General features: G+C 35.8%; 9 protein-coding genes across 9 annotated transcripts; 5 read left to right on the top strand and 4 right to left on the bottom strand.

The window, feature by feature from the left end:
- Positions 1 to 489: 489 nt before the first annotated feature.
- On the bottom strand, positions 490 to 816 carry BRETT_004061 (uncharacterized protein; the record flags this gene model as incomplete). Its single annotated transcript, XM_041282560.1, has 1 exon — positions 490 to 816. The coding sequence occupies one exon, from the start codon at positions 814 to 816 to the stop codon at positions 490 to 492; it is 327 nt and encodes a 108-aa protein (XP_041135336.1).
- Positions 817 to 1,708: 892 nt separating this feature from the next.
- BRETT_004060 (uncharacterized protein) lies at positions 1,709 to 4,234 on the bottom strand (the record flags this gene model as incomplete). Its single annotated transcript, XM_041282559.1, has 1 exon — positions 1,709 to 4,234. One exon carries the CDS (start codon positions 4,232 to 4,234, stop codon positions 1,709 to 1,711), a length of 2,526 nt encoding a protein of 841 aa, XP_041135335.1.
- A 1,785-nt stretch (positions 4,235 to 6,019) lies between these two features.
- On the top strand, positions 6,020 to 7,681 carry BRETT_004059 (uncharacterized protein; the record flags this gene model as incomplete). The annotated part of the gene is made up of 1 exon (XM_041282558.1): positions 6,020 to 7,681. One exon carries the CDS (start codon positions 6,020 to 6,022, stop codon positions 7,679 to 7,681), a length of 1,662 nt encoding a protein of 553 aa, XP_041135334.1.
- Positions 7,682 to 9,696: 2,015 nt separating this feature from the next.
- Positions 9,697 to 11,298, top strand: BRETT_004058 (uncharacterized protein; the record flags this gene model as incomplete). Its single annotated transcript, XM_041282557.1, has 1 exon — positions 9,697 to 11,298. One exon carries the CDS (start codon positions 9,697 to 9,699, stop codon positions 11,296 to 11,298), a length of 1,602 nt encoding a protein of 533 aa, XP_041135333.1.
- A 1,446-nt stretch (positions 11,299 to 12,744) lies between these two features.
- On the bottom strand, positions 12,745 to 14,331 carry BRETT_004057 (uncharacterized protein; the record flags this gene model as incomplete). The annotated part of the gene is made up of 1 exon (XM_041282556.1): positions 12,745 to 14,331. One exon carries the CDS (start codon positions 14,329 to 14,331, stop codon positions 12,745 to 12,747), a length of 1,587 nt encoding a protein of 528 aa, XP_041135332.1.
- An 875-nt stretch (positions 14,332 to 15,206) lies between these two features.
- Positions 15,207 to 16,640, top strand: BRETT_004056 (uncharacterized protein; the record flags this gene model as incomplete). Its single annotated transcript, XM_041282555.1, has 1 exon — positions 15,207 to 16,640. The coding sequence occupies one exon, from the start codon at positions 15,207 to 15,209 to the stop codon at positions 16,638 to 16,640; it is 1,434 nt and encodes a 477-aa protein (XP_041135331.1).
- A 713-nt stretch (positions 16,641 to 17,353) lies between these two features.
- On the bottom strand, positions 17,354 to 18,412 carry BRETT_004055 (uncharacterized protein; the record flags this gene model as incomplete). The annotated part of the gene is made up of 1 exon (XM_041282554.1): positions 17,354 to 18,412. The coding sequence occupies one exon, from the start codon at positions 18,410 to 18,412 to the stop codon at positions 17,354 to 17,356; it is 1,059 nt and encodes a 352-aa protein (XP_041135330.1).
- A 3,283-nt stretch (positions 18,413 to 21,695) lies between these two features.
- Positions 21,696 to 23,246, top strand: BRETT_004054 (uncharacterized protein; the record flags this gene model as incomplete). Its single annotated transcript, XM_041282553.1, has 1 exon — positions 21,696 to 23,246. One exon carries the CDS (start codon positions 21,696 to 21,698, stop codon positions 23,244 to 23,246), a length of 1,551 nt encoding a protein of 516 aa, XP_041135329.1.
- A 2,108-nt stretch (positions 23,247 to 25,354) lies between these two features.
- On the top strand, positions 25,355 to 27,019 carry BRETT_004053 (uncharacterized protein; the record flags this gene model as incomplete). Its single annotated transcript, XM_041282552.1, has 1 exon — positions 25,355 to 27,019. The coding sequence occupies one exon, from the start codon at positions 25,355 to 25,357 to the stop codon at positions 27,017 to 27,019; it is 1,665 nt and encodes a 554-aa protein (XP_041135328.1).
- Positions 27,020 to 27,823: the final 804 nt, after the last annotated feature.

Here is a 27,823-nt window from a genome sequence, read left to right as displayed (position 1 = left end):
GTCCTGGTTTATGACAGAAATAGCATTTAAATCTCTTTAATTCAGTATTAGTCTCTTCCATATCACTTAAATTTCTTTTATGATTGTTTTTGTCTTGATGAACAGAATTAAAGATCGTTTCGGTTGATTCCGTATTTGGTTCTTCAGTACATTTTAATTCCGCAAAGTCATATGCAACCCTAATGCTTTCAATATCTTCAAACCATTTTCCTGCTTTGTTTCCGTGCATTCTTTCAAAGTTATCAACAAAAATAGCTTTAAATTTTGAACCCATTTTTCTAGCGGTACTAACCAATAATCCTGCTTCACTATAGGGGTGAGGAAAATATTCCATCATTGTTTCAGCAATTGATGCAATCGATGTTCTCATAACTTTAGTGCATTCCTGTTTTGCTTCATCTTCATAGGTAAGGTAGTCAATGCTTGTCACTTGATTCATCCACTGATTCATTCCTTGAATAACCATCCAACCTTTGGCTTTCTTGAGTTTTAGCATAATTTTCTCATCAAAAATATAGTTGCAGCTTTTTCTAATGAACTTGATATTGGACAGCTTGGAACATGAGCCATATTTCTCATTTCTAATAATTCCTTAACAGCATCAACTTGCTTCGTAGTACAACCTTTATGACTTCTAATCATATCACAAAACCATATTTTAAATTCTGGAATAAAGAATAATGAATTCTTTTTGTTCTCACCAACTCTATCTTTTGAAAATATTTTGTTTAGATTATCATCTTCAAATTCAAGCATCCTGATTAGTTCTTCGCATCTTTCAGCGGTAGGTATAGTTTTGATTTGAGTAGTCATCATTAAACTTCGTTCTGTTGGATAAAGACTTGAAATCTGTTGTTCCGAGAAACTCAAATCTGGTTGATTACGTAAGCAATTAAGAACAAAAAAATATAAAGTTTCTGTTCCGTTAGTCTTCTTTCTAAGACCTCTTGTTTCTTCATCATATATATTAATAAACATAAATTAGAGAGCTAAACCCTCACTTTATAACCACATCAGATTATATTCTAATAAAACTTTTTCTTCCTTTCTTTCTCACAATACAATAAATACTATTGGGCATAACCATACTTCTAATATTAGATTCCACGTGTTCTGAATTAGTTTAGTAGTAACAACAATCGTAGGTTGTGTGGGAAAAAAAAATATATGGAAAATTTCGGAGATGTGAGTAATTCTAAGTAAAAGGTTGAAGATCGAGTGCTCTTCCAACGTATGATAAAAGTTTGAAGCGGATCATGTCTTTTTTGTGACATAATTATCACTTGATCGATTGTCATTGCTAGTGAAGTTGCTCATAATGTTTTGTGACAGAATAAAAATTTATGTCAATGATAAACCATAAATGAATAATTAAAATAGATCTGCTTTTTATATTGTTTAGTTGGGAAGCCTGCTCGAACCCTAGCTTAAACGATTTTTTCTCAGCCTTTCGAAAGTAAGTAAAGTTAAGATTTTACTAGCGATATCCTTTTGAAGTGTTTACTAAGTTGGTCGGCTTCTCGTGCCAAATTGCGTCTAAACATAAAAACCCAAGCAGAGTCGATGCAATTTTACGTGCTTCAAATCTGGCTACAAAGTGAAACCTTTAAAAACATATGGTTGATTCCTATAATAAATTCAAAAAATAAAAGCAAAACGATAATAACGTCAAAACGGCAGAAATCCAAAAACAGAATCAATCATATAATCATGCAGATCTAACAAAGTAGACCGTCTTTGGAACTTCAAACTCTCCAATTAAGTGAATATCGTCACTGCTACTACCAACCTGAGCCTCGTATTTTCCTGCTTCCAAGCACCACTTGTTTCTGTATTCATCGAAATAGGAACATGCATCTTGCAAGCTCAATTTGAAAGTAACAGTCTTTGACTCGCCAGGCCTCAACTCTGGCTTGGAGAATGCCTTTAATTCTTTTACAGGTCTAATGACAGAGGAGTTAACTGCTGAAATGTACAACTGAGCAACCTCCTTTGCAGTGTATTTGTCACCTGTGTTCTTGACTGTGAATGAAACAGTGACATCATTGTTGTCGCCGGAGACACTCAAATTGTCGAATTTAAATGTGGTATAAGATAGACCATAGCCGAATGGGAAAGCAACACGACGCTGCAATTTTTCATAAAATCTGTATCCGACAAATATATCTTCTCCATACAACACACGGCCCATCTGGGTACTGAAGTTCAAGTATGCTGGGTTGTCCTGATTCTTGAAAGGCCAACTCAATGGCAATTTTCCGCTTGGAATGGCATCACCAAACAAAACATCCGCAATAGCATCACCCATTTCATTGCCACCATACCATGCCTGTAATAAGGTGTGACTTTCGCTAAGCCATGGCATCTCGACCGGTGTGCCGGATTGATTGACAATGACGGTGTTAGGATTAGCCTTGAGCACTGCAGAAACCAAATCATTCGTCTTACCTGGAAGTGTCATGTCATCACGATCATATCCCTCGCTTTCCCACTCACCATTCAATCCAATGCAAAGGATAACGTTGTCGTGGGCCTTTGCCAATTCGGCAGCATGGTGAACTTCAATTTCAGGGTCGATGACTTTGGTAATGCCAACCTGAAGACCGCCTGCACCAAAATCGGTAGAGATCTTTGAAGTCACACCGGAGCCAAATTCCACCTTAATCTTATAGCTGTGACCCGCCTCTAAGTGGGCAACGGCTGTTTCCTCAACTGTGCCACTGCTGAAACAGAAGGTTCCCTTGGTCTGCGTGGTCTTGTTGTCGATTAAGAGCTTGCCATTAAGATAAACAACGGCGGTTCCGAAAACTTGACAACCGAATCTATAGTCTGCAGTTTCCTCTGGAGTGTAGTAACCCTCAAAATCAACGTAGAACAACTTCTTTAGAGGATCAACTGCTGGATTTGAGTAATCAAACAATGTCACATAGGAGTTGTCAATAACCATCTCATCGATTGGCTTTTCAGATGCGGCTCTATCATCTGCAGCCTTCGTGTAAAAGAGGGCCCTGACACCCTTCTTCGACTTGTCCAAGTCGTTCGTCATAAACTCAAACAAGTTTTTTAAAGCCTTATCACAGACACAGCCCACTGTATAGTCCACATTTCCAACCTTATTCTTGATACCGTCATAAGGGGTAACAACATGATATGGACGCATGGAAGCAGAACCGCCGCCCGAAATCGTATTAAGGGCCTTTCCATTAGGTCCAATAACTACGGTAGACTTATCCTTAGATAATGGTAAAACACCTTTATCGTTCTTCAATAAAACGATACCCTGCGCTGACAAACTTCTGAGTTTCGCACTAGTTTCTGGTGTATCATTCAAAGTATCCTCGGTTGTTGGCAAAGGTTTGCCATCCCTAGAGTCAACCACAAATTTGATTAAATTTAACACATTCCTGCACCTGTTGTCAATATCCTCTACCTTAAGGTCGGCCTCTTTTGATTGGAGCAAGTGCTTGACAACCTCCCATCTTCTGAATTTTGTTGGACCCGGGAATTCAATATCAATACCATGCTTAAGAGCCGCAACCGTGGAATATGTTCCAAACCAATCGCTCATAATCATACCATCCCAGTCCCATTCACCCCTCAAGATTTCCTCGATCAAATGATAGTTTTGAGAGCAGTGCATGCCATTAACCTTATTGTAACTAGTCATGAAGCACCTAGGATCGGCCAATTTAACTGCCAAACGGAATGGCTCCAAGTATATTTCTCTCAATGCTCTCTGAGTTAAAACACTGTTACTGCTAAATCTTTGATCCTCTAAATCATTGCAAACAAAATGTTTAACAGTGGCACCGATTTTTCCACTATCCTGAATACCATTCACAATGGATGCCGTACATATTCCACTTAAGAATGGATCCTCGCTGAAACTTTCAAATCCACGACCTCCGAGCGGACCCCTTTGAATGTTCGTGGTTGGTCCCAAGATGACCTGAGCATTTTTGTGCTCGGCCTCTGTCGACATCAATTTTCCAGCTTTTTCGAGCAAGTTGGAGTCGAATGTTGCAGCTAAACTGGTTCCATTTGGGAAGCAAGCAGATGGCACTCCATTGAAAAATCTTGTTCCTCTGATTCCATTAGGGCCATCACTAACTCGAATTGAAGGTACTCCCAATCTTTCTATTGCTTTGGTGTGCCAATTGTCAACAGCAGCGATGAGCGAAACCTTCTCTTCTGTTGTCAATTGGTTTAATATATTATCGACGTCAAATGTCATTTTTTTTTGTCAATGTACTGTTTTCTTTTCGTAATTCTTAAAAAATCAGTTTTGTTTTGTTCCTAAAGAAGTTCTGCAATTGCACATACACGTGAAACAGAAAGGGGCGTATGTTCACCGTTTTATAGCAATATATAAAATATTCGGAAATTTTACTAAGCCCTTGACCGTAGTTACCGCTTATAAATTCCACGATAATTCGGCTTTACCCCCCTAATTTACTGTTTTGGAATACCGATTTATACGGATTTATATTGTTCAAATTTCGTCTTCAATTTCGCTACTTTTATTGCGTTGGAGTTCTAATTTCCGGCCGACCCCCACGTTTCGAGTTTTTTTTCTCCTGTTTTGAATAAAAAAAAAAAGTTTAGCCATCTCAATATGTGGAGTTGAAGAGGTGATCAGTCACCTTTTAACGTGTTCGAAGTACTACTCTTCCTATACCATGTTGCATCTCAATTTATCTGGATCAGAACTTCATATCTCCATCCTTGTCTTAATATGATTTTATAGTGAATACCCTAAATTATTGGAATAGTTGACGGTTATGTATGTTCCGAACCGCGGATCATTACCCCAAAAACGGAAGATATAGCTACATCTTTTTTTTTTTCCCGTGGTGTGTTTGCCAAGAGAAATTGTGGGGTACCCAAAAGTTGGTCACCTATTAGATACATTAACTAAACTGGATTATCCACATTTTCTGGGTCGAAAGTTTTTTATATTATTTATTCCCCTATTATTTGTGTTCTAATATTACTAATCTTGTTGAAAAAGGAAAATTTGGTTGTTAAAAAATTAATCCTAGAGATACTTCTATTTCTATCACAAAGGATATCCAGTTTTTCCTGTTACTACGGGACATATTGTTTCCTCGGGGAAAAGGAGATACTTCTTGCTACAATTTCTGTAACTGATTTACATTTCTATGAAGTAACACTTAGCAATGTTTGAATCTAGATGACCAGATATAACAATTTTGATGTCAGTGGAAGATTTTTTCTTGGCACCTGTTTTAGCTTACTAACCGGGGCGGGAAAATATTTGTGAATATTAATTTAAGTTTGTTATATGTTTACATGGAGCACCCAAATTTTTCGAATTACATCAGTCTGAACTAACGATAAAACATAATTAGACAGGTCCAAATATGTATACACTTCTTTCTTTCTCTATTGAGAAATAGCAGGCAGAGACCTTGTTCCCACCTAAATTAGGATTATTTCAGGAAAATGTTACAAAAAGTCTTTTCTATGGGATTGACTGCAAAACTAATTTATGTTTTAATTTTGTGGTCAACTTTTTGTCTTGTTCTTAAACAATGTACCCCGCACAAATTGAAGTTGCCTGAAAGTCTATTAAAAATGACATGGATTGTCTTTCTCGGAAAAATGTTCCCTATAAATGTAATTTCAGTCTTGCAACAAAGAATTAATTTTTAAACAAAAATAATAAATATTATAAATTTTTGATGGGACGATTGTAACAAGAAAATGTGGTAAGCAACAAATCAGCCTCACAATCCAGTTATGATCGAAAATGACCCAGTTGCATCATTCCTTTTTAAAAGCAGTTCATACTTCACAAGTGGTGGAATAAAGGGGTACTAGCGTTCACGAAATTGTAACAACAAATTTGGAGGCTCAGGAATACCTTGTACATCTAGGTATAAAAATGTACCAGTTTTCCTGCTTGGAAAAGATATGTCGAGGTGCACTTTATGCAGCTGACTTATTTTTCCTCCTTCTTTCTTCAGACATAAGTGTTTACACTAAATATTACAAAATGACAAATGAACAAAATGAAACTCAAGCAGATTTGAACTCTAAATCTGATCTGTCGGATGGCTCTTTAAATCAGCCGGAGCCAATCACCATCGAAAGTGTGATGCCGGATTTTGATGGAAAAAGATGGTGGCAACTTTCACATATCAGAAAGCTATCTCTGTGCATTTTTGTTGTTGCCTTAACTGCATGTAACAACGGTTATGACGGTAGTGTTCTCAACTCATTGTACAGTATGCCAACATTTAATCATGCAATCGGCAACGTTGATGGCGCCATTTTAGGTTGCTTAACTAATGGTTATGTGTTTGGTGCCTTTTGTTCTTTCTTTGTTAATTCTTATATTGTTGATAGGTTTGGAAGAAAGCCAGGTATTCAAATTGGTAACATATCTATGATTTGTGGTGTTATCATCCAGGCATGTGCCGGTAGTTGGAGATCGTCTTACCCCTCTGATTATAAAGGTAGGGGGGTTTTAGGAATGTTAATTGGTGCAAGAGTGGTTATAGGCCTTGGTGCTGGTCTTATTTCTATTGCTGCTCCATCTCTTATCAGTGAATTATCTTTTCCAACGCATAGATCTACCTGTACGGCATTCTATAATTCTTCGTGGTACTTGGGAGCAATTGTTGCAGCATGGGTCTCTTATGGTACAAGAAATATGTCCAAAGACTGGTGTTGGAGAATTCCAACAATTGTCCAAGGTTTTTTCCCTGTTTTACAGAGTTGCTTGTTACTTTTCTGTGTTGATGAGTCTCCTAGATTTTTGGTTTCTAAGGGTAAATTAGAGGAAGCAAGAAAGGTATTGAGTAAGTGTCATGGTGGTGGTTACAAAGGCAGTGAAATTTTGGTCGATTATGAAATGACAGAAATTCAGTTGGCAATTCAACAAGAGAGACAAGCCAGCGAGGAGTCTTCGTACAAAGATTTCATTAGGACAGCAGCCAATCGTAAGAGAACATGGATTTTATGCTGTCTTGGAACATTCATGCAGTTGTCTGGAAATGGTTTGGTTTCTTACTATCTCAGCAAAGTCCTTATCTCCATTGGAATTACATCTACTAGTGAGCAGTTAGTTGTGAACGGTGGTTTGATGATTTACAACTGGGGTTGCTGTTTGATTCAGGCATTCCTAATTATTCCGAATATTAAAAGAAGACACGCATTTAACTTTTCACTCTTTGGTATGCTCCTCTGCTTTGTTATCTGGACAATCCTATCTGCTATTAACCAGCAACGTAACTTCAAACAAAAGGATTTAGGTCAGGGTGTTTTGGCTATGATCTTTCTTTATTACTTCTGCTATAACGTTGGATTAAATGGTGTTCCATTTACATATGTTACTGAGATTATGCCTTTTACTTTAAGAGGTAAAGGTCTTAACATTTTCACCTTTGTCCAGTACATTTGGATGATCTACAATGGTTTTGTTAACTCAATAGCAATGTCAGCTATTGAATGGAAGTACTACATTGTTTACTGCTGTATTCTCGCAGTTGAGTCCGCAATTGCCTACTTTACTTTTGTTGAAACAAGTGGTCACACATTGGAGGAAGTGGCAGAAGTCTTCGGAGACTCCGAAAATCTTGGAAAAGTCAGTGGTATGGCAGCTTTGGAAGAGGGCAAGCTTAAAGGTGATCATGAACATGTCGAGTATGCTTAATCATCTATCACATTGCGAAATCTTGCTTTTGTTTCTTTTACTTCGCTAATATGTAATGTTATATTTTAATGAATGGACTATTGGATTTTATGAAAGCACGTCTTTATTCAAACAAAAACCGTTATTTAAACAAAAACTTGGTTGAATCATGTGTGAATCATTCCTCTCGCACTTTCTTACTTGTTGCTATCTCTTTGTCATGTGTGCTTCTATAGCTGGGACCCCTGAATATATTTGCTGTTAAATGAGTGTAATAGATGCGTCGACAGTCGCGTCTACATAAAACTGCCCACCTTCTTCATGCCGAGAAAGCTTCGCTCATAAAAAAATAAAGACATTTAAGCTTAACTTTCCCTTTGCTATTTTCTTTACTTCTTCTTGTTTATTCTGCCTAAAAGCATTCAATATACAAAATAACTGAAACTTCATAAAGTAATCGGCTTCACACTTATCAATAATTCAAGATATGTTACATGAATAGAAAAAGAGGAGTAAAGCCAAAATAAAAGAGAGGAGAATGTTTTTACATCATGAGGCGGAGTAATTTTTAGAATACAAATGTCGATAAGTTAATACCTATGGTATAAAAAGCAAGCATTAAATGAAAATTAATAAATGTGTGAAGCTTTGTACTTATTGAACGCCTCTTCAAGACCAACAACAGGAAACTTACCCCAAGGTTGTAGTTATCTTTTTCTATAACTAGGCATATCTAAGGTCTCGTCGAATTCCGTCGTCCTGGCTAAAACTACTTCTCTTTATTTAGCGAATTTCTGGTAACATATTTTCAGATGTGGCTTTCCAAATTCAGAGATTAAAATATGGTTATATTTCATCCTATCATTCTTTTCATTTTAACGATGTGTAAGAATGGTTTGTGCTTTCATTTTTACGATCTACGGTACGTTCCTTCTAGGTAGCTTGACGATAGTTGGTCCTGGAAAAGATTAAAAAAGTAGGAAAAATTTTTTAATCTTTGTATCTATTTAAATGTCAATTTTTTTAGAATAACGCCACACCATTTCACATTCTTAAATATTTCCTTTTCCTTTGTTTATTCGCTTTGATATTAGAGAAATAATTCGCGCTGTGGCTGTAAATTGTGTTCACGCCGATTGTAAAAATTTTTAACGAGTTGTCGTGATAAAAATAAATGTAGCTAGACCCTTGAACAGCATTGAGAAATGATAGACAGTAGATCCAATTTTTCAAGCAGTAATTTAACTGTAATTCAAATGATACATGTATCGTCAACAAATATGTAATGTAATGGTGGCTCCCTCGTATTAATAGTACGCAGCGATCTGAATAGGGTTTCTCGATATGTCAATAATTTTTAAATAAGATCCTCTCCGCTATAAGTGTGTCTTAAAACGTTTTCCCATTCCTCCTTTTTATTTTGGAGTCCTTTCCCAATTCACAGGCAGGTTCTGATTATGAACAATTTTGTATGAGTGAAGTCCAATTTTTTATTAATTACGAAAAGACTTTCTTCCCACATTATATGATGATTGACAGCATTAGCGATCAAATTATGTCATGAAATTGTAGTTTGTGAAGCTTCTCTGCCCTTCATAACTGTATATATTACTTCCGGGGCCAATCCAGATTTTCGCCTTTCAGGTGGCTTTTAATCAAAAGATAAATATCGTCAAGACACGTGACGCAGAATATTGCACATTCAGGTAACCTATCGAAAAAAAAAAAAAAGCGCGGCCATCGATAAGCAAAACAGTGGCATCAAATTCAAGATGAGTCGGACATTGTTAACAATAGAATTTCATTCCAACGGTAGCAAATGAAGTATTTCACCCCCTATTTTAAATATTATACAGTCGAAGGCGGCGAATTGTCTGAGTTCACCCCCCGATTATTAATATATATATATATAGCTCTGTCAATTCGCAAGTATGTTGTCCAGCGAGCGAACATTAGATACTACTAGACTTAGAAGTTCAAAAAAAAATAATTTCAATTTGAAGGGGTTGCCTACTTATTTTCTTAAAAAATATACAATGTCTGCAGGTCAGCAAGAAAAGTCATCCAGCTTTGAGGAACTAGATCATAGTCTAGAGAAGAAGTCGGAAGATAATGCGGATGTGCAATCGATTAGTCATAATGTTATCAGCTCTAGGGATGCCGATGCCACTCTCAAGTTCATGGAGGAGAATGATTCAGAGGTTCCGGAAGCCGCACCTGAGGAGGAGAAAAAGCTAGCACTTAAGACTACAGTTATTACGCTTCTTCTTACATGTACAACTGATCTTTTACTTTACTCTGATAAGGCTACGCTATCATATGCAAGTATTTTTGAGTTATGGGAAGACACTGGTCTTAACCAGACAAGATACAATAATTCAAACACTCTATTTTATGTTGGATACATTATAGGTCAGATTAATCTCCTTTTGGTCGAGAAACTTCCTGTTGGAAAGCTTTTGACGGGAATTATATTCCTATGGAGTGCTATTATTTTCCTCCATTGTACGGCATATAATTATCAAGGAATTTATGCACTAAGATTTTTCTTGGGTTTCCTTGAAAGTGTCGTTGTCCCAATTCTTAATATTACTCTAGCCCAGTTCATGACAACTAAAGAAAAGGCAGCCACTGCTCCTGTCTTCTATTCCACATGCCTTGGTGTTACAATTCCAGTTGGTTTCATAGCTTACGGTGTTTTGCATGCAAACGTTTCTATTCCAATTTGGAAGCTCTTCATGATCATTATTGGTTCTTGTACTTTTGCCTGGGGTATAGTGGTCTTTTTCGTGTACCCAGATAACCCTACAAATGCTAAATTCTTATCTACGAAAGAGAAGGTTTGGGTCATTAGAAGGGTTCAAAAAAGTACAAAATCCTCTATTGAGCAGAAGGTGTTCAAGAGGTACCAAGCAATTGAAGCACTAAAGGATCCAATCAGTTGGTTGTTTGGTCTTTTCTTTCTCTTACAGCAGTTAGCCAACAACTTGCCTTATCAACAGAATCTATTATTTGAGGGTATTGGTAACATAAATAATCTTGACACTACTTTAGTTTCTGCCGCAAGTGGTGGCTTTGCTGCTATCTGTGCATTTATTGCAACAGGTATAATGTACTTCAAGTCTGATATCACCGCCTTCTCCGTTGTGTTTTGGACGGCACCATGCTTTGCGGCATCAATTGCTGTTGTTTCCCTTCCATGGGATGATAAAATAGCTCTCTTGGCAATGCTATGTCTTGCCTCTCCATTATTTGGTATTCCATGGATTTTGATGTTTTCCTGGAACACAACAACTTGTTCCGGTTACACTAAAAAGCTCGTTCGAAATGCAATAGTGATGGTATTCTATAGTATCGCCAACTTAATCTCTCCACAGCTCTGGCAGGAGAGAGATGGTCCTCGTTACGTTCCTGCATGGATTGTTCAAATAGTCCTTTCCTTTTTTGTCGCTCCGATGATTGCTCTTGTGATCTACTTTATTCTCAGGAAGAGGAACATAAAGAGAAGGGCCGCATTGGAGGAAAAGTCGAGTTATTCCGTTGGTTTTGTTGAGGAAGACGGCGTTAAGAGGGAAGTTAATAAAGCTGCATTAGATTTGACAGATCTTGAAAATGAGGAGTTTATATACCCTCTATGAGTAATTTAAAAAATAGAGATATTTGTATCGTGCTGCTAATAATTTCATATAATAAATCGATAACGTTGAATGATTTTTTAATCAATATAGGTAAATAAAATAAAAAGTTATGTGTAATAGATGCGTCGAGAGTCGCGTCTACATAAAGCTGCCCTGCCTTGTTTATGCCCAAGAAAACTTCGCTCATAAGGATCAAAGGTATTTAAACATGTGCATTTCCCCTTTTTATCCTGCTCTTTTTAACTTCTTACTTAGTTCTTTTACTTTTATACTTTTCCTTTCTTTAGCCTTAAAAACACTCAATACTAGTTATAACAAAAACTTCATAAAGTAATCGGCGTCACACTTAAACCAATTAAATAAACTATTACATTATGGATGGTTCCGTTTAATAAGTTTAAGAATCAAGATGGGCCCATCTATGCAGAATACTTTATTTTTTTAGTGAACGACTTTCGTGGTTGGAACATCCCCCGTGAGGTAGAAAGGAATGCAATAAAATTTGATACAAATTTTCAGGTATAAAGCAGTCTCTGTCAGCAATTTAAGGTGTACAAGATAACTACCCATGTTACAACTTTCATCACATTCAATATTTACGAATTGTGGCCTTATTATATAGTGGCTTGCAAAATAAATAGAAATAGTAATGAAGGAATATTGAAATCTATCCCGTTAAACTACAAATAAAATGCAATGTGATATTTAATGTATTGGTTATATGTTTGACACCGATTACTTCACGAAGTTTTTGTTATAACAGTACATTGAGTATCTTCAAGGCTGAAAAGGGAGATATAAAAATTCAAAGAAGTGAAGAAAAATGGACAAATAACTAAAATAAAAATGGTAAATGCACATGTTCAAATAGCTTTAATTTTTATGAATGAGGTTTCTTGCCATAAAAGAGGGAAAGTTTTATATAAACCCCACTGTCAAAGAATCTATTACACACAATTTAATTTTTGTTTGTTTCTATATGTTAGTCAAGTTACTGTATGTACGATGTTGAATAAGTAAATGTGAAAGGTTAGGAAGTAATGATTAAATCTAACACGAGATCATACATGGGGAGTTTTCGTCATACTTGGCCTCATATTCATAGATTCATCCTCAATTTTATCATATTTTATCCACACTTTGTCAAAACAATGTAGCTCCCGAACAATGGAGTTCGAGTAAGTGAAGATGATATTGTTATATCATCTGATCAATACCAGAACCACATCTATATAAAGTGAAGATATTCCCTTTTGTCCATCATTATACATATTATCTATTACATACTACAATAAATATCGAAACACTATATAAATCTGGTAACACTAACTTTAACACACTTTTAAAGGACATGTTTAAATCCGTCAAAGGAAATGGTCCCATTCTGAATTGAATATAGTTTTCATTCTTTAACGTGTAAAAGCAGATAAATAAATAAAATAAAATTCACAAAGGATAAATGAAATTCTTGTTTTCATGATCAGTTAAATCGAGATTAGCGATTTCAACTCTTTCAATTGTCTTTTCACCATTCTCTTTGTATTTGACAATCTTTCCTGTTGCATCAGTGTTTAGTTTAATAAGCTCAAGGCGTTTCCTGTTTCTAGCTTTTAGGATGAAGAAAATTATATAGCCAACCACTGTGGAACCAAACCAAGCAAGCACAATTTGAATAGCCCAAGCAGCATAGTATCTTTCCGATTGGTTCCCCTTCCAAATCTGTGGGGAAACAATATTTGAAATACCATAAGCTATCATAAACATGAAATTTCTTACATATCTTTTGGTATTTCCGGATGCACTGGATGTAGCCCATCCAAGACCCACAATGTACGCAAGACCATATGTGTTAGCACCTAGAACTAGCATGGCAAGAAGTGCCAACTTGTTACTCCATGGTATAAGAACCATCGCAATACCTGAAGCAATAGATGGCACATTCGCGAATGCTATAGCAAATGCCGAGTGGTTAGGCCAATAATGAATAATTAATGATCCAGCAATCATGTATAATGTGGAAAAACAAGCACCTGCGACACTAACTAAAGTAGAACCCAAGTTTGAAACTCCTAAGGAGACATATAGTAAATTCTGTTGATAGTTTAGGTTGTTGGCCAACATTAAAAGGAAGGCAAAGAGCGCAAAAAGCCAGGATATCGGATCCTTCAATGCCTCAATGACCTGATACCTCTTCACAACATTTTGGGAAATAGATGATGATGATTCCTTTTGAACCCTTTTTATAAGAAAGTATTTTTCCTTATCTGTAAGGAACCTAGCTTTAGAGGGATCTGATGGATATAAGTAAGCTGAAATAGCTGTGGTAATAATAGTGAGACCACCAGTAATGATCATAAAAATCTTCCATGGGGAAATACTGTTTGTAATATGGAGCACACCATATGCAATAAAGCCGGCTATAACAATTGGCGTTCCAACACAACTAACCCAGAATATCGGTTGTAATGTGGCTCTTTCTTTCGGAGTGAAAAATTGAAATAGCGTAACTTCCATTGCGGGAACAATAACACTCTCGGTGAATCCAAGGAACAATCTCAAAAAGATTAACCCCACAAAATTGTAAGCAGCACAATGTAGGAAAACAATTACTGACCACAAAAACAAGATAATCGTCATGAACTTCGAGAGTGAAACCTTCTGTAATAGGAAATTTAGAGCCTGGCCAATAGTATATCCAACATAAAATATAGAATTCAAGTCATCATACTGAGATGTATCAATATTAGTGGATTCAAATAAACCTAGAATAGATGCATAAGACATTGTAGCCTTGTCGATAAAGAGGACCGTATTAATAAGCATAATCAATGAAAATAAAATACCGTATCTACCACGCCATAGGTGCCTTTCTTCTTCCGGAGTCAATTCCAAACCCTCAAACTCATCTTTGTGATTGTCCACAAAGATTAAAGTATTATCAGCATTCTTAGCTTCAACCTCACCACTCGATAAACTTGTTGTCTCAATATCTGACACAGTCTGTTCGACTGGAATCTCATCTTCTTTATCCATGTTTTTTTCCATAAACTATATAATTTGTTACTACTGGTTTATCTTCGGTGCATTTTATTTTATGACTGGAAAGATTTACAAGACCTATCGCCAGTGTTTATATATATATACAAAGCTGAAAAATTAAGTTATCTGATAAGTTCGTTTCTCTTGAGCCACAATAGCTTGGAGCCATCATTTGGGGTGGAATTTTATATAGTTAATACCCTTACTAATTAGTTGCTTAATTTTCATGATCTGTAGCGTAGTAGCTATTTTTTTGCTGAATTTCCATCAGATAAGATTCACATCTAAGATAAGTTCATAAAAATAATTGCAAAATATAATTATTTGGTGCCCTTTTATTATTTGTGGCGTCGCTGATATGAAAACTAACGATATTACGTTTCACGAAATTGCCGATCTCTATTCTCAGTGCTCCACATTGAGAAATTGAAGTCCGCGCTAAAAAAATATCTCTCCCTAGCTTTGCTTTTTAAACCCTTCAATTAGCATTCATGCATGATTAATCGTTGTCTAAATCTGGCAGTATGTAATCCGACACATTTGACGATGCCACTTTTATCAGCTATATGATATATGGCTGCAAGCCACATGGCCAAAAATGTTATTTCGCAGTTTTTACAATTTTTAAAATTGTTGGGGATCAACGGAGTCAGTAGCATGTACGAATTAGAAAGCAGGAGAAAATTTCAAAATAATGTCTACTAGATGCAAATATTGTAGTTTGGAAGCCACAATGTTTCAAACGAAATGAGCAAAAAGTACTTACTTATACTTATATCCTCGGCATAAAATCAACTATTCAGTGATAGAATATGTTGGAGAATGTCCTTCTTACTGGGTAATGGCAAGAAAATAAGAAATACTTTAGCATGACCAAGGACTCTAAGATTATTGTTATCGGATCAGGTGCATTTGGGATCTCTGCAGCCTATCATCTTTCCGAAGCAGGATATACAAATATTACAGTGTTTGACAAAGGTGATTATAATCATAATCTTTTTGATCCTTTAAAAGGCGCTAATGCCCCATCAACTGATTATAATAAACTTGTGAGGGCGTCTTACATCGACAAGACACATTATCAAAACCTAGCCTTGCAAAGTTTACAGATTTACTACAAGTGGAATGAGCAGCTTGAGCATGCTGCATTTCTCCCAAATGGTTTGAAAAATACTGATAAAATATTCCGAAATACGGGATATGTCAGGTTCGATGATGTTGAAAATAAAGAAGAAGCAAAAACATTAGCACATTTTGAAAAGCAAGGTCTTCGGAGTTTTGAATATGATATCAATAATGAGGATGATATCTTGAGGTCAAAAATAACTGGTTGGTATTCAAAAATAGATCCTCTAGGTCAAAAGGGTAAGGTCAAAACTTTAACTGGAGTTCTTGATTCAATAGCAGGTGTTGTTAATGCTAACAAGGGTCTACTATGGTTAAAATATCTTAGCGAACGATCAGGTAATGTGAAGTTTGTTTTTGGGCCATTGCATGGAGAGATTGAGAAAATTATATATTCTGATGCCACTAAAATTAAGGCTGTTGGGGTCCAAACAAAAGATGGGAAAAAGCATGATGCTGATTTTGTTGTTATCGCTGTTGGAGGGTATACACCAGCTTTTTTACCTTCTGAAAAAAGAGATCGGATTGAAAGTGTTGCATCAACGATAATTTTTCTTCAAATTCCTCATGATCGGCCAGATCTCTTGAAGAAGTACCAAAACATTCCAATGATTAATTGGAGAATGAGGTACCAGGAAAATATTGTTAAGGATGGTATATATATGTTTCCAGCAACGGAGGAAGGCATAATCAAAATAGGAGCCAATGATGAATTGTGGAGATATTTTGATGAGAATAATGAAACGTTGAAAAATGTTAGCACGCCAACTGACAAATTCAAGCTTCTCCCTAAAGAATCATTTGAATCTTACAAGACTTTTTTTAGTCAATGGCTTAAAGATCTTAAGGATGCTAATGTACATATTGAAAAATCTAAATTCTGCTTTGATGCAATTAGTCAAAAAAATGAATTTGTTATTGATTTTGTTCCCGGAACAGAAAATGTGATAATTTCAAGCGGTGGCAGCTTTCATGGATTTAAGTTTTTACCTATTATAGGAAGGTTTGTTGAAGGTTTGATTTCTAAGAAGAATTATCAATACAGTGAGTATTTCAAATTTGATTCCATCAAGGATAATGATTTTGATAGAAAGCCATTGAAGGATGTTTATAGTGATCATTCTTTAAAGTATGCAGGTCTTGTGGAGAGAAAGCAAGATTATTTTGAAATACGATAGCTCTGTCCTTTTTAATCCTTGTTAACTTTAAATCCTTCTTATAATTAACTGAATGGTGTTTATTTTCCGCAATTGTAGTTGACTGATAAATTGGATTGTTTTTTAATGGTTGGACAAATTTCTGGATTAATTTGGGTAACAAGAATATTTTCATATAAAGTATGTCTTTGGCAATACTATTTGATAAGCATATCGTAATATTTTAGTTAATTCGTTTAAGAGTGACGCCAGTTACCTTATGAAGTTTGTGTTATAACTAGTATTGAGTGTTTTTGAGGTTAAAGAAAGGACAAGCATAAAAGTAAAATGAGAAGGTAAGAAGGTAACATGAACTTAATAAAAAAAGGGAAATGCACATGCTTTAATACCTTCAATCCTTATGAGCGAGGTCTTCTTGGGCATAAACAAGGCAGGGCAGCATTATGTAGACGCAACTGTCGACACATCTACTACACATATCATTATCTGTTGTTAATATTCGGTAACCAGATATGGCTTGGTAATGCCAAGAATATCCTTATATTTTCCCTATTGATTGAATTGGCACATAAGTATAAGTTCATATTTTTCATCTTTATTAACTACTAATCCAATGGGCTGAGTTCTACAGATCTTCATATACTTAAGAATTTCCTTTTTTGTTGCTCATATTTCCATTTAGTTTTGCACCTATAATAAATATTAGTATATTCTTATAAACTCGGAAGTATCGTTCACACTACGTATTTTGGAAACTCTTCTCTATTTTTGGTATCCCACATACTAACCAAAATTTTACGTTTTCCATCCCTCCAAGGTTTTCGACCATGACTCACTTGAAAATTATCAATGATAGCCAAGTCTCCTTCCTGCCATTCATGGTTATATTCGCTACTGAATGAACTTTCAAGGGCAATATCTAGATCTCTCCTGGAAATTGGCTCTTCGTTATCGTCATACAAAATTTTTGATTCGTTTCCATATCCCTTCACCTGATAGGCGATATACCCATAATATGCAGGAATACTGTTAAAGAAGACGCCGTACTTCCTCTCACCATTATCATACAATTTCAATGGTTCTGTATGTTCCTTTAACACCAAATTATTATTCTTGGTCCATGAAATATCGTCGCTGATGTGTTCTCTAGATATTTTTTCCGCCTTCTGCTTTTTTTCTTCCAACGTATCATCTCCCTTTAGAAGTCTCCCAAAAGCATATTTGTCTGTCCAATTAACACCTTCGGAACTATTGTAATTCCAAGTTTGTTCAAATAAAAGACCCCTTTTACTCAGGGATGTTATAAATTTGGGATCTTTATTTTGAATGTCATTAAAAATTTCAGCTCCATGCACAATAGGAGTTTCCCCGCCCTTTGCGGTGTATTCGGTGCAAGCAAAGAATAATTTGGATGGATAACTTTTAAAGCGAGAAAATTCATTATGTTGGTATATATCCAATTCACCTGGTCCCTCATTGGCCGTTGTTAGCACATCTGTGATTTGTGTCCTTTGGGCAGTTGATCCATTCTGTACAAATGGAACATCACCACTTCCATATCCAATTGCCTTAATAAATTTGCTTAGAATATCTGGATCTGTTATTCCAAGTCTTAGGACAACAGCTCCATTCTTCCTTAGGATCTCGTTGAAAAAGCCTTTTTTGGCCTCCTGATGTAGTAAATCCTCTATCTCTATCGGTGATGCCTTTGTGCTTAGCGTGTAGGCTACAGGAAACTCATTTCCATAAACGATATGTTTCTTAGGTAATTCAATCTTAGTTAATTTAACCATTCTTAATAGGATATGGTATTGTGAACCTAGTCAACCCCTGTGTGTCTGTAGTCGGCCAAAATAAAACATGGATATACAAACATAAAAGATCACTGATTATACTCCAATAGTATTCCTTTATAGTTGTATTTGTTTATAAACAGAACCATAATATATAACTTTCCATTCTCCACAGTTAAAGAGTATAATTATTTTCTCTACGGAAAATCAAAACATCCATTTTCCACAGTTGAAGAACATGATGGCTCTGCGGTAAACAATTACCTTCCAGGAAAATAAGTTTGATGTGGCGTAACCAACGGTAGCAATCGGGTGATAAAATTTTTTTTTTTTCTTCCTCCCTACCCACTCCCCGTCCTAGTTTGCCTCATTGGACAGTAGCCAAGTCGATCTATTGCACCACATTTCTAAACAATATTACCGCAGACTTCTTACACTTCTCCTTTTGCGGAGATCGTATTTGTCGGGATCTGTGTGCGTTCAGCTGATAATAACGCCATGATACTTAATCTTGTATACGTTAAAGTTGCTATCTGATGTACAACAAGATCTTTAGTAGAGTAATATTCTTATCTCTGATAATATTGAGTATCATAGTGAATGCGCAGAAGCATCCCACGGAGAGAGATATTGTAGTTATATAGCCCACTGCGTGGGTGGAATTCTTATGACGAACTATTCGGTGGGGAAAGTATTCAAGAAACATTCGAAATATAATTTGTATGAGAAATATATAGTTAGCGAATATTTCAGAGAGGATATTACTGCACCACTGAAGAGCCAAGCAGATAAGAGAACAAAACGATAATACAGAGATTATCTATCAGAGGCTTATCGGTTAACTGAAAGTTGAGATAATTCTAGTAACTGAGGAATTTTATCTTGCTGATATCTAGTGATTAATCTTATTCTATTCGCTCGTACAGACTGTCCCTAATTTTAAAGCCCCGACAGTATTTTCAATTCAGTGTGTTCTCTAATAGTCAATTTTTTGACATAGGCCGTTTTTGTAAATATCCTTAAAATCACTTTTGGAAAGCACGAAAAAAAAAACGTTTTACATGATGACAATTATTTACATACATGAATTAATTTCTAGTCATTTGTAACAGCAAAACGGCCGCACAAATCATACTTTTTCGCAAAAATAGTTTGTTTTACTTTCAGTATCAGGTTACTCTACGAAAATGTGTCAAGCCTCGTTAACCTTTTCCCCTGGCAGAGATCCCCTTATGCGTTGGGGTCGGTCACCAAAAATATGATGTAATTTTTCCAACAGCTCCAATTTCAAGATGTTATGTCATTATCATTATATCTGTTGAATTTTTGGGTGAGACAGACTACCGGATGAAAACTCTTCTGACATTGATTTTTCGGGAAGTTTGAGTATCAACGCAGTGTTAGAAAGTGTTGAGAGTTGTGCTCAGAAAGCTTGAATTAAGGCTGTTCTACAAATAAAGATTTAAAGGTTTCTAAAGAGCCCTCACAAGTTCAACAGAATATATGTTCAACTTTACTATCGCAGACAAAGGAAGGCAAATCAATAACAAAGAATATGCCTCATCTGGAAAGATGCTGACTGACATCTAGAAAGTTTTGACAATTGTTTTGGAAGAGACCTATTTGTGAACGTAAAAGGTAAAATCTAATCGTAGGACTACGTAATATCTTAGTTAATTGGTTTAAGGGTGACACCGATTACTTTATGAATTTTGTGTTATGACTAGTATTGAGTGTTTTTGAGGCTAAAGAAAGGAAAAGTATAAAAGTAAAATGAGAAGGTAAGAAGGTAACATGAACTTAACAAAAAAGGGAAATACACATGCTTAAATACCTTTAATACTTGTGAGCGAGGTTTTCTCGGGCATAAACAAGGCAGGGCAGTTTTAGGTAAAAGCGACTGTCGACACATCTACTACAGGCACATTATCTACAGCTTTCGTTTTAATTTTACCTTAACATTTCTTTCATTATGATTTGTATACATATTATTTGTATATACCATCCTGTGGCAGTACTTTTTTAAATTGTTGCTTCCTGTTGATCTAGGTGGATAGTATGAGTAGTGGTAGAAGTTCAATCCGTGACAAAATTCTCAAGGGTTTAGTGTCGGATTTTGCTGATTTTTAGAAAGTCGGACAAGAGCACACAATCTTTGAGAATTGACGCGACACAGAGAATCCCACTTGTGAAAAGGAATATTTGAGCTTCGCTACTACGTAACCTATACTTCCTTTTTCTTGAAAGAGTTGAAGGAGACGATCTAATAAATTTTAATTTTAATTTTTGATTTAATACTGATTGTAGTATATGTTGACAATATTCCAGATTTAATATCATTATTGATGATTATTCGTGTCTCTGAGTTTTGTAACTTCACGCACCAAGATCCGGTATCTAGCTAAGTTTATATGCCATCCTTACACAAATTAATTAGCTTCACATAAATTTGGGGTACCATTCACTAAAAGTGACAAAAAATATGGTTGTACTAATAGGCATACTTATTTTGAAACAAAAAATTGATACGTATACTGACTGTTGCTAAAAATTGATTTACAGAAAACTACAGGAAACATTTTTTGTTAATTATGGCAAGGCAAGCTTTGAAAAAAAGAATTTTCGTAGCCGCGCGAACGTCCGGCTTCAGTTTATGTCAGACTTCACAAAATGCTTCGAATATTATTGTACTGTATTATTTTGTAGATATGACACATAGTAAAATTAATATGTGGCTGAATAAATAGACGGTAAAGGAATTTGTTCCACCAAAACAATTATTATGTGATCTATTTATTACCCAAAAGTTATGGATTGTGGGGAACACTGATGCTTTGTCCTCCCATATTTTCTATCCAAATCCGTTCTACTAAGATCACAAAAATGTTTTCCTATTAGCGCCAAGTATTTAATAAGCGTCCCGATGAGATGCCAAACTAGAGCATGCCAAGACACTACAGAAGTTTAAAAATAATACGGGCAATTCTTGAAATTTTAAAATTTTTTCCATTGCATAAAAAGAAAATTTTATAATTTCATCATGTGCACGACTGTTTGAAGCAAGTAGCCACATTTGTGATTCACGTGCAATGGTGCTATTAGTTTTGACATTTAAAATGGCAGCGAGCATTAATCATCACCAACCATGTATATTAAATTTAACATTGTGGGTAACCCTATTTTATATAAAAGGTCGAAATATTGCATCAGATTTTAAATCTTCCTACACATTTTTCCCCCAATTCCATGGAAGGGTATTGTTGATACGTTTCTTAGAGCAAATATGTCTGAAAAGAATAGTGTTAAAGAGTCAGGGAGTACGCCTAGTGTAATATCCAAGAGCATAGGGGATACTGAAGCAGTGAGGTATGATCATTGGTATGATGGTTTTGTTCGTCTCTTTATCTGGTACCCGTCATATTTGAGTAAGAAGGAAAAAAAGTTTCTTTTGAAATTAGATATCATTATATTGACATATATCTGTGCCTCTTATTTTACCAAAGCGCTTGATAAATCTAATATCACGAATGCATACGTCACTGGCATGAAAGAAGAAATTAACTTCGGAGGAAATGACCTTTCATACGCCAAGTCGCTATATTCGGCTGGATATATTGTGAGTATGTGTTTTGGTATAATGTTTGTCACTCGTCCATGGGCAAGGTTCATGCTTCCTACTTTAGAGACAGTTTGGGGTGTGCTTACTTTTTGTGAAGCTGCAGTTAAAACGCCAGCTCAACTGTTTGCCCTCCGGTTTTTGATAGGTTTGGCTGAGGGACCTATTTTCCCAAGTATAGTCTACACACTTGGTTCCTGGTACAAACGTGATGAAGTTTATAGAAGAGTGATGGTTTTCTCAATATCATCTTCGCTTGGTAGTATGTTCTCTGGCTATTTGCAATCTGCAGCCTACACCAACCTTAGTGGTAAAGGCGGCCTTTCTGGTTGGAAGTGGGGATTTGTCATTGACGGAATTTTCACAGTTCCAATTGCATTATTTGGTTTCATATTGTTTCCAGGCACTGTTGAGCAGGCAGGAAACGTGTTTTGGTTGAATAATGAGCAGTGGGATCTTGCAAAGGAAAGAGTCAGGATATCTGGTGTGAAAAAGCCTGGAAAACTATCGTTCTCACTCGTTAAGCGTGTTTTCCTTAGATGGCACGTTCATTACTTTACTGCCTTCTGGGTTTTGTTGAATGTGGTTGCCTTACCTGATGGTACTGGTTTTCCGTTGTGGCTTGAAGCCAACTCTCCGGCAATATATAGCACTACCCAAGTTAATAACTACCCGACGATTCAGTCGGCCGTTGGCGTAGTCGCACAGTTTGTCCTTGTCGGTTTGACGGATACTTTTTCGATCTACCCATTCTTGACAATAACACAAATTCTCTTTATCATATCATATGCAAGTTTGGCAGCTTGGAACATTCCTATTGGGTATAGGTGGTTCTGTTTCATGATTGTTGGGTTCGACGCTGTTAACCAAAGTATAGTTTCCGGACAGATTAACAGGTCTTGCAGAAGGGATGCAGAGGAACGTGCATTTGTTATCGGTTACTCCGATGCTGTTTCTCAGGCAATGAACATATGGACAAATATTGTTTTCTTCCCGACTGAACTTGCTCCAGAGTTCCATAGAGGCTATATTGCATCAACAGTTGCTGCAGTTATCATGCTATTTTTACCTATCCTTTCCTGGTATGGTGATCGCTGGGATAGAAAGCATTATGGAAATGATATAACACTTGTGAGCACAGTTGATGAAGCTGATTTAGAGGTGGAGACTGACAAAATTGCAGCTGATCCTCTCAATAAAACTAAAGATATTATTTGATTTTTATAAGTATAATTTTGAGATAAGTATATTTACCTCCTTTGATTGATGTAAATGAGATTTAACCGGATGAAGTTAGGGATTAAGAAATTGGCAATAACTAGGACGAGTCGAAAAATCTCGTAAATAGTGAAGTTGCATTAGAGGGTACTCAAGCAGACGATAATAAGGCGGTGGAACCGATTCAAAGCGCACCGGGCGAATCGGAACATGTGGCTTAACCAAGCAAATATTAAGTGATATGACTGCTGAAGCCGTACAAAATGGCGAAAACACTAATTCTGAAAAGACGAATGGCCATAACAACTCTCAGGTGGTGGGAAATGCTTTACAAAATACCATGACTGCAAGAGCTCAAATTAAATCGCCGGCTGCCTTTACTGGATCATCATCTTCAAGGAAAGTATCAGGATCTAGAAGAATTTTTCAGCAGACTGGATGAAAATTTAATGGACTTGGTGTCTTATTCATAAAATGACGATGAATATGGAGGAACAAGTGAACAAGCACATTAATAAAGATTAATGGAGGCAAGCAGTTAACACTTTCTCCCTCAGGAGCATCGCTGCAAGATGGGCGAGAACAAAGTAAGTCCGAAATAGAATAAAATAAATTATGTATCAGTAGAATAGAAAGTATATAGCAGTAAATGGTATGATAGAAAAAATGGTACCAATAAAGTCTGGCAGTATAATATTTTGCAAAATTTCTGTGCACCTATTTCCTCTTCTAAGTTGATATTCTAAAGTCACTCTCTCCCATCAAGAATCGATGTTCGCGGAAACAAATTCATATACTCTTTAAAGTTGAATACAATGTCTTCAAAACAAATGGGACAAACCCAATTTTATGTCTATTTGGAGATTAATGCGATATGAATGGGAATAACGCAAGATAAATTTGTGTTTTCATTTGCACGTTAATGCACTATAGATCACGATACATATATATATATATTATTACCATTGGTTTTGCCGGTTATATTATGTTTATATTGATATATCATATGCCTAAATAATACAATATTGGTTATTTTCAATAACCGGATGAAAGTAATTTAAACTGAAATTGCATCCGGGAAAATGCAATATTTCGTATTTTTGGGTAATCCAAATCATTCTTTCAAAAACCCCACACCATAACCGAAATGGGGGAAAGACGTGGCTTTACCTTTTTTCAATTTGAAAGTTACTTTATTGCCTAACCCATACATTATTTGCTTGCGTATTTTAGCAAGTCCTTTTTAGGTTTATATGAATCTATATAGCAGTTTTGATTAAATTTTAATATTGGAACAATATAGCTTCTTTTAACTTTCATATTTTCTGTCAACACCAATTGTCACTATTTTTCCCTTGTTCCGTTATTCGGTTTCCCATGCATGCTCTCTTTTCTTGCTTCGGCATTTGTTAAATTCTCAGATATTATTTTTTCTAAATTTTCCGGAACTGCCTGCAAATAAAATGTTTACAATAGTGTATAAAAGTACATGAATAGCAGTTGATTTAAGACAGTCATATCTTATTATTAAAACCAAAAGGGTAATTGCTATTCGGCATTATCCTTGAATAATTTGAAGAATTTAAGTTTCTCTTGACAGCCAATATAAAGCATTTCATGCAAACCCCACCATCAAAAAATGTTTCAAGGCAAAAAAAAGTTATTCTTATTGTTCGGATAAACCCAAGAAATTTTTTTGTGTAAATAATGTATAAATTGTGAAACTTATTAGTTACATCTGCAAAAGCACAATGAAAACTGTTTGGCTAGATTTGCGGGGAAAAGGACGAAGTTGAACTCGGAAAATTACGAAGAGAATTTGCATTTTATTCAAATGACGTTTGGTTCATCCGAAATACTTCGGCTTCGTTCGGGGGGTATATATCCGTCTAGCAATACCGCAAAAAGAATAACGGTGAGTTCTTGAGCACATCTATATAGTTTGAGGCAGTAATCCTACATATGTAATGCTGTTGGTATTTATATATATTTGGCATATTCCATGTAGTGATTTCTTTTTTTTGTTCCATTTACATTCTCCTCTATTTCAAATTTAAAGCGTACGTTTTCGCTATTTTCAAGAAATATTTTAGTTATACCTCAAAGAAATGACTAATGAACAATTTAATGCCGGGAGTGATGATGGCAACTCAAAAGATTCTCTCTCTGCTGATTCTTTGAATCAGCCAGAGCCGATGTCTATTGAGACTGTTATGCCAAAATTTGACGGGAAAAAATGGTGGCAGCTTTCGCATCTTCGCAAATTGAGTGCATACATCTTTATTGTTGCCTTAACATCATGTAACAATGGTTATGATGGAAGTGTCCTCAATTCCTTATACACGATGCCAAATTTCAATCATGCTATTGGAAATGTTGACAGTGCCGTTCTAGGAGCTCTAACAAATGGTTATGTCTTCGGTTGTTTTGTGTCTTGCTTTATTAATTCTTGGGTGATTGATAAGTTTGGAAGAAAGCCTGGTATTCAAATAGGCAATATAATCATGATTATTGGTGTTATTATTCAATCCTGTGCGGGTGTTTGGGAAAAAAGTTTCCCTTCGGACTATACTGGGAGAAATGTCTTGGGAATGTTAATTGGTGCTAGAGTTGTCCTTGGATTTGGTGCTGGTATTATTCAGGTTGCTGCACCATCGCTTATTAGTGAACTTTCATTTCCTACACACAGGTCTACATCTACCGCTTATTACAATTCATCGTGGTATTTGGGAGCTATTGTTGCAGCATGGGTTTCTTATGGTACTAGAAATATGGCCAATAATTGGTGTTGGAGAGTCCCTGTTATTGTTCAGGGCTTTTTCCCACTCGTTCAAAGTTGTTTGCTTCTTTTCATAGTTGATGAGTCACCTAGATTCTTGGTTTCCAAGGGTAAGCTAGAAGAAGCAAAAAAGGTGTTGAGTAAAAATCACGGTGGCGGATATCCAGGTAGTGAATTGTTGATCGACTACGAAATGACGGAAATTCAGTTGGCTATTCAGCAAGAAAGGGAAGCAAATGAGAAATCCTCTTATAGAGATCTTATCAAAACTTCTGCAACTCGTAGAAGAACATGGATTTTGTGCTGCTTAGGAACATTCATGCAGTTGTCCGGAAATGGTTTGGTTTCATACTATCTCGGAAAAGTCCTTAATTCTATTGGAATTACTTCTACCAGTGAACAATTGGTGGTCAATGGCGGCTTGATGATTTACAACTGGGGTTGCTGTTTGATTCAGGCATTCCTAATAATTCCGAATATTAAAAGAAGACACGCATTTAACTTTTCACTCTTTGGTATGCTCATCTGCTTTGTTATCTGGACAATCCTATCTGCTATTAACCAGCAACGTAACTTCAAGCAAAAGGATTTGGGTCAGGGCGTTTTGGCTATGATCTTTCTTTATTACTTCTGCTATAACGTTGGATTAAATGGTGTTCCATTTACATATGTTACTGAGATTATGCCTTTCACTTATAGAGGTAAAGGTCTTAATGTATTCACTTGGGTGCAATATGTCTGGATGATTTACAATGGTTTTGTTAACTCAATTGCAATGTCAGCAATTGAATGGAAGTATTACATTGTTTACTGCTGTATTCTCGCAGTTGAGTCCGCGATTGCCTACTTCACTTTTGTTGAAACAAGTGGTCATACATTAGAAGAAGTTGCAGAGGTTTTCGGAGATTCTCAAAAGCTTAGCAGAATTACGGGAATGGCCACACTAGAAGAAGGAAAGCTTAAGGGTAATCATGAGCATATTGAAAATGCCTAACTATATTACTGTGTTCGCGTTTAAATTTTCTTTTTTAGCTTTATTTCTAAGCCACTCTGATTATGTCTCGTACTTGCTTGAAGTACAATCAGATTTATAAGAAGGGAGTGCGTCAATTTATGATTAAAAGATATATATATTTTTCACCAAAAAAAGATGCTATTGTAGACAATTTTGGTTGGTTGCTGAATCCTGTTGAAAATGATGATGTGTAAATTAATTTGTCGATAGACGCGTCTATTAAGAATTGCCCCGCCTTGTTTCATGCCAAAACAACATCATCACTCATAAGGAATATTTTAGTACGAGCGTTTCCTTCTTTCCTTACCTCTTTTATACCTTCTTCTTTGCCTCTATTGCTTTAAATCTTTTTTGGTCTTAAAAGCAATAATGTACTGGTTAAATAGAACTTTGTAAAGTGATTTGTATCATATTTAAGGCTAATTATAGAAATGTATGAGTACTTATCGGCTTTAGTCTTTAGATTATTTTTAGGTGTTGTTAGATAGTTTAGCATTGTTTAAGTACTTTTTTTAATACTATTTTCAACAAACAGAATACATTATAGTAGGTCGTTGTGACTCAAGGCACGGAAATATTTACTTTGTTTTTTTATTCTGTTTTTGGTTTCTCTGGTCCAAATTGATAGCTTCATCCTGAAAAGAAGCATCATTTAAATTGGAACAGGGTTCATGGATGTATTTGTACTTCTGTATGTAATAATAGACCATAGACAATATACGAACTTCGCCGGTTGTCATGCAGATTTGGGCAAACAAAATTTCATTAAGATCCAAAGGGCAG

This window comes from Brettanomyces bruxellensis, chromosome 5 (assembly GCF_011074885.1).
Source record: "Brettanomyces bruxellensis chromosome 5, complete sequence".
NCBI lineage: Eukaryota > Fungi > Ascomycota > Pichiomycetes > Pichiales > Pichiaceae > Brettanomyces > Brettanomyces bruxellensis.
Note: the sequence above shows the minus strand (reverse complement) of the source record. Positions and strands in the feature narration are given on the sequence as shown.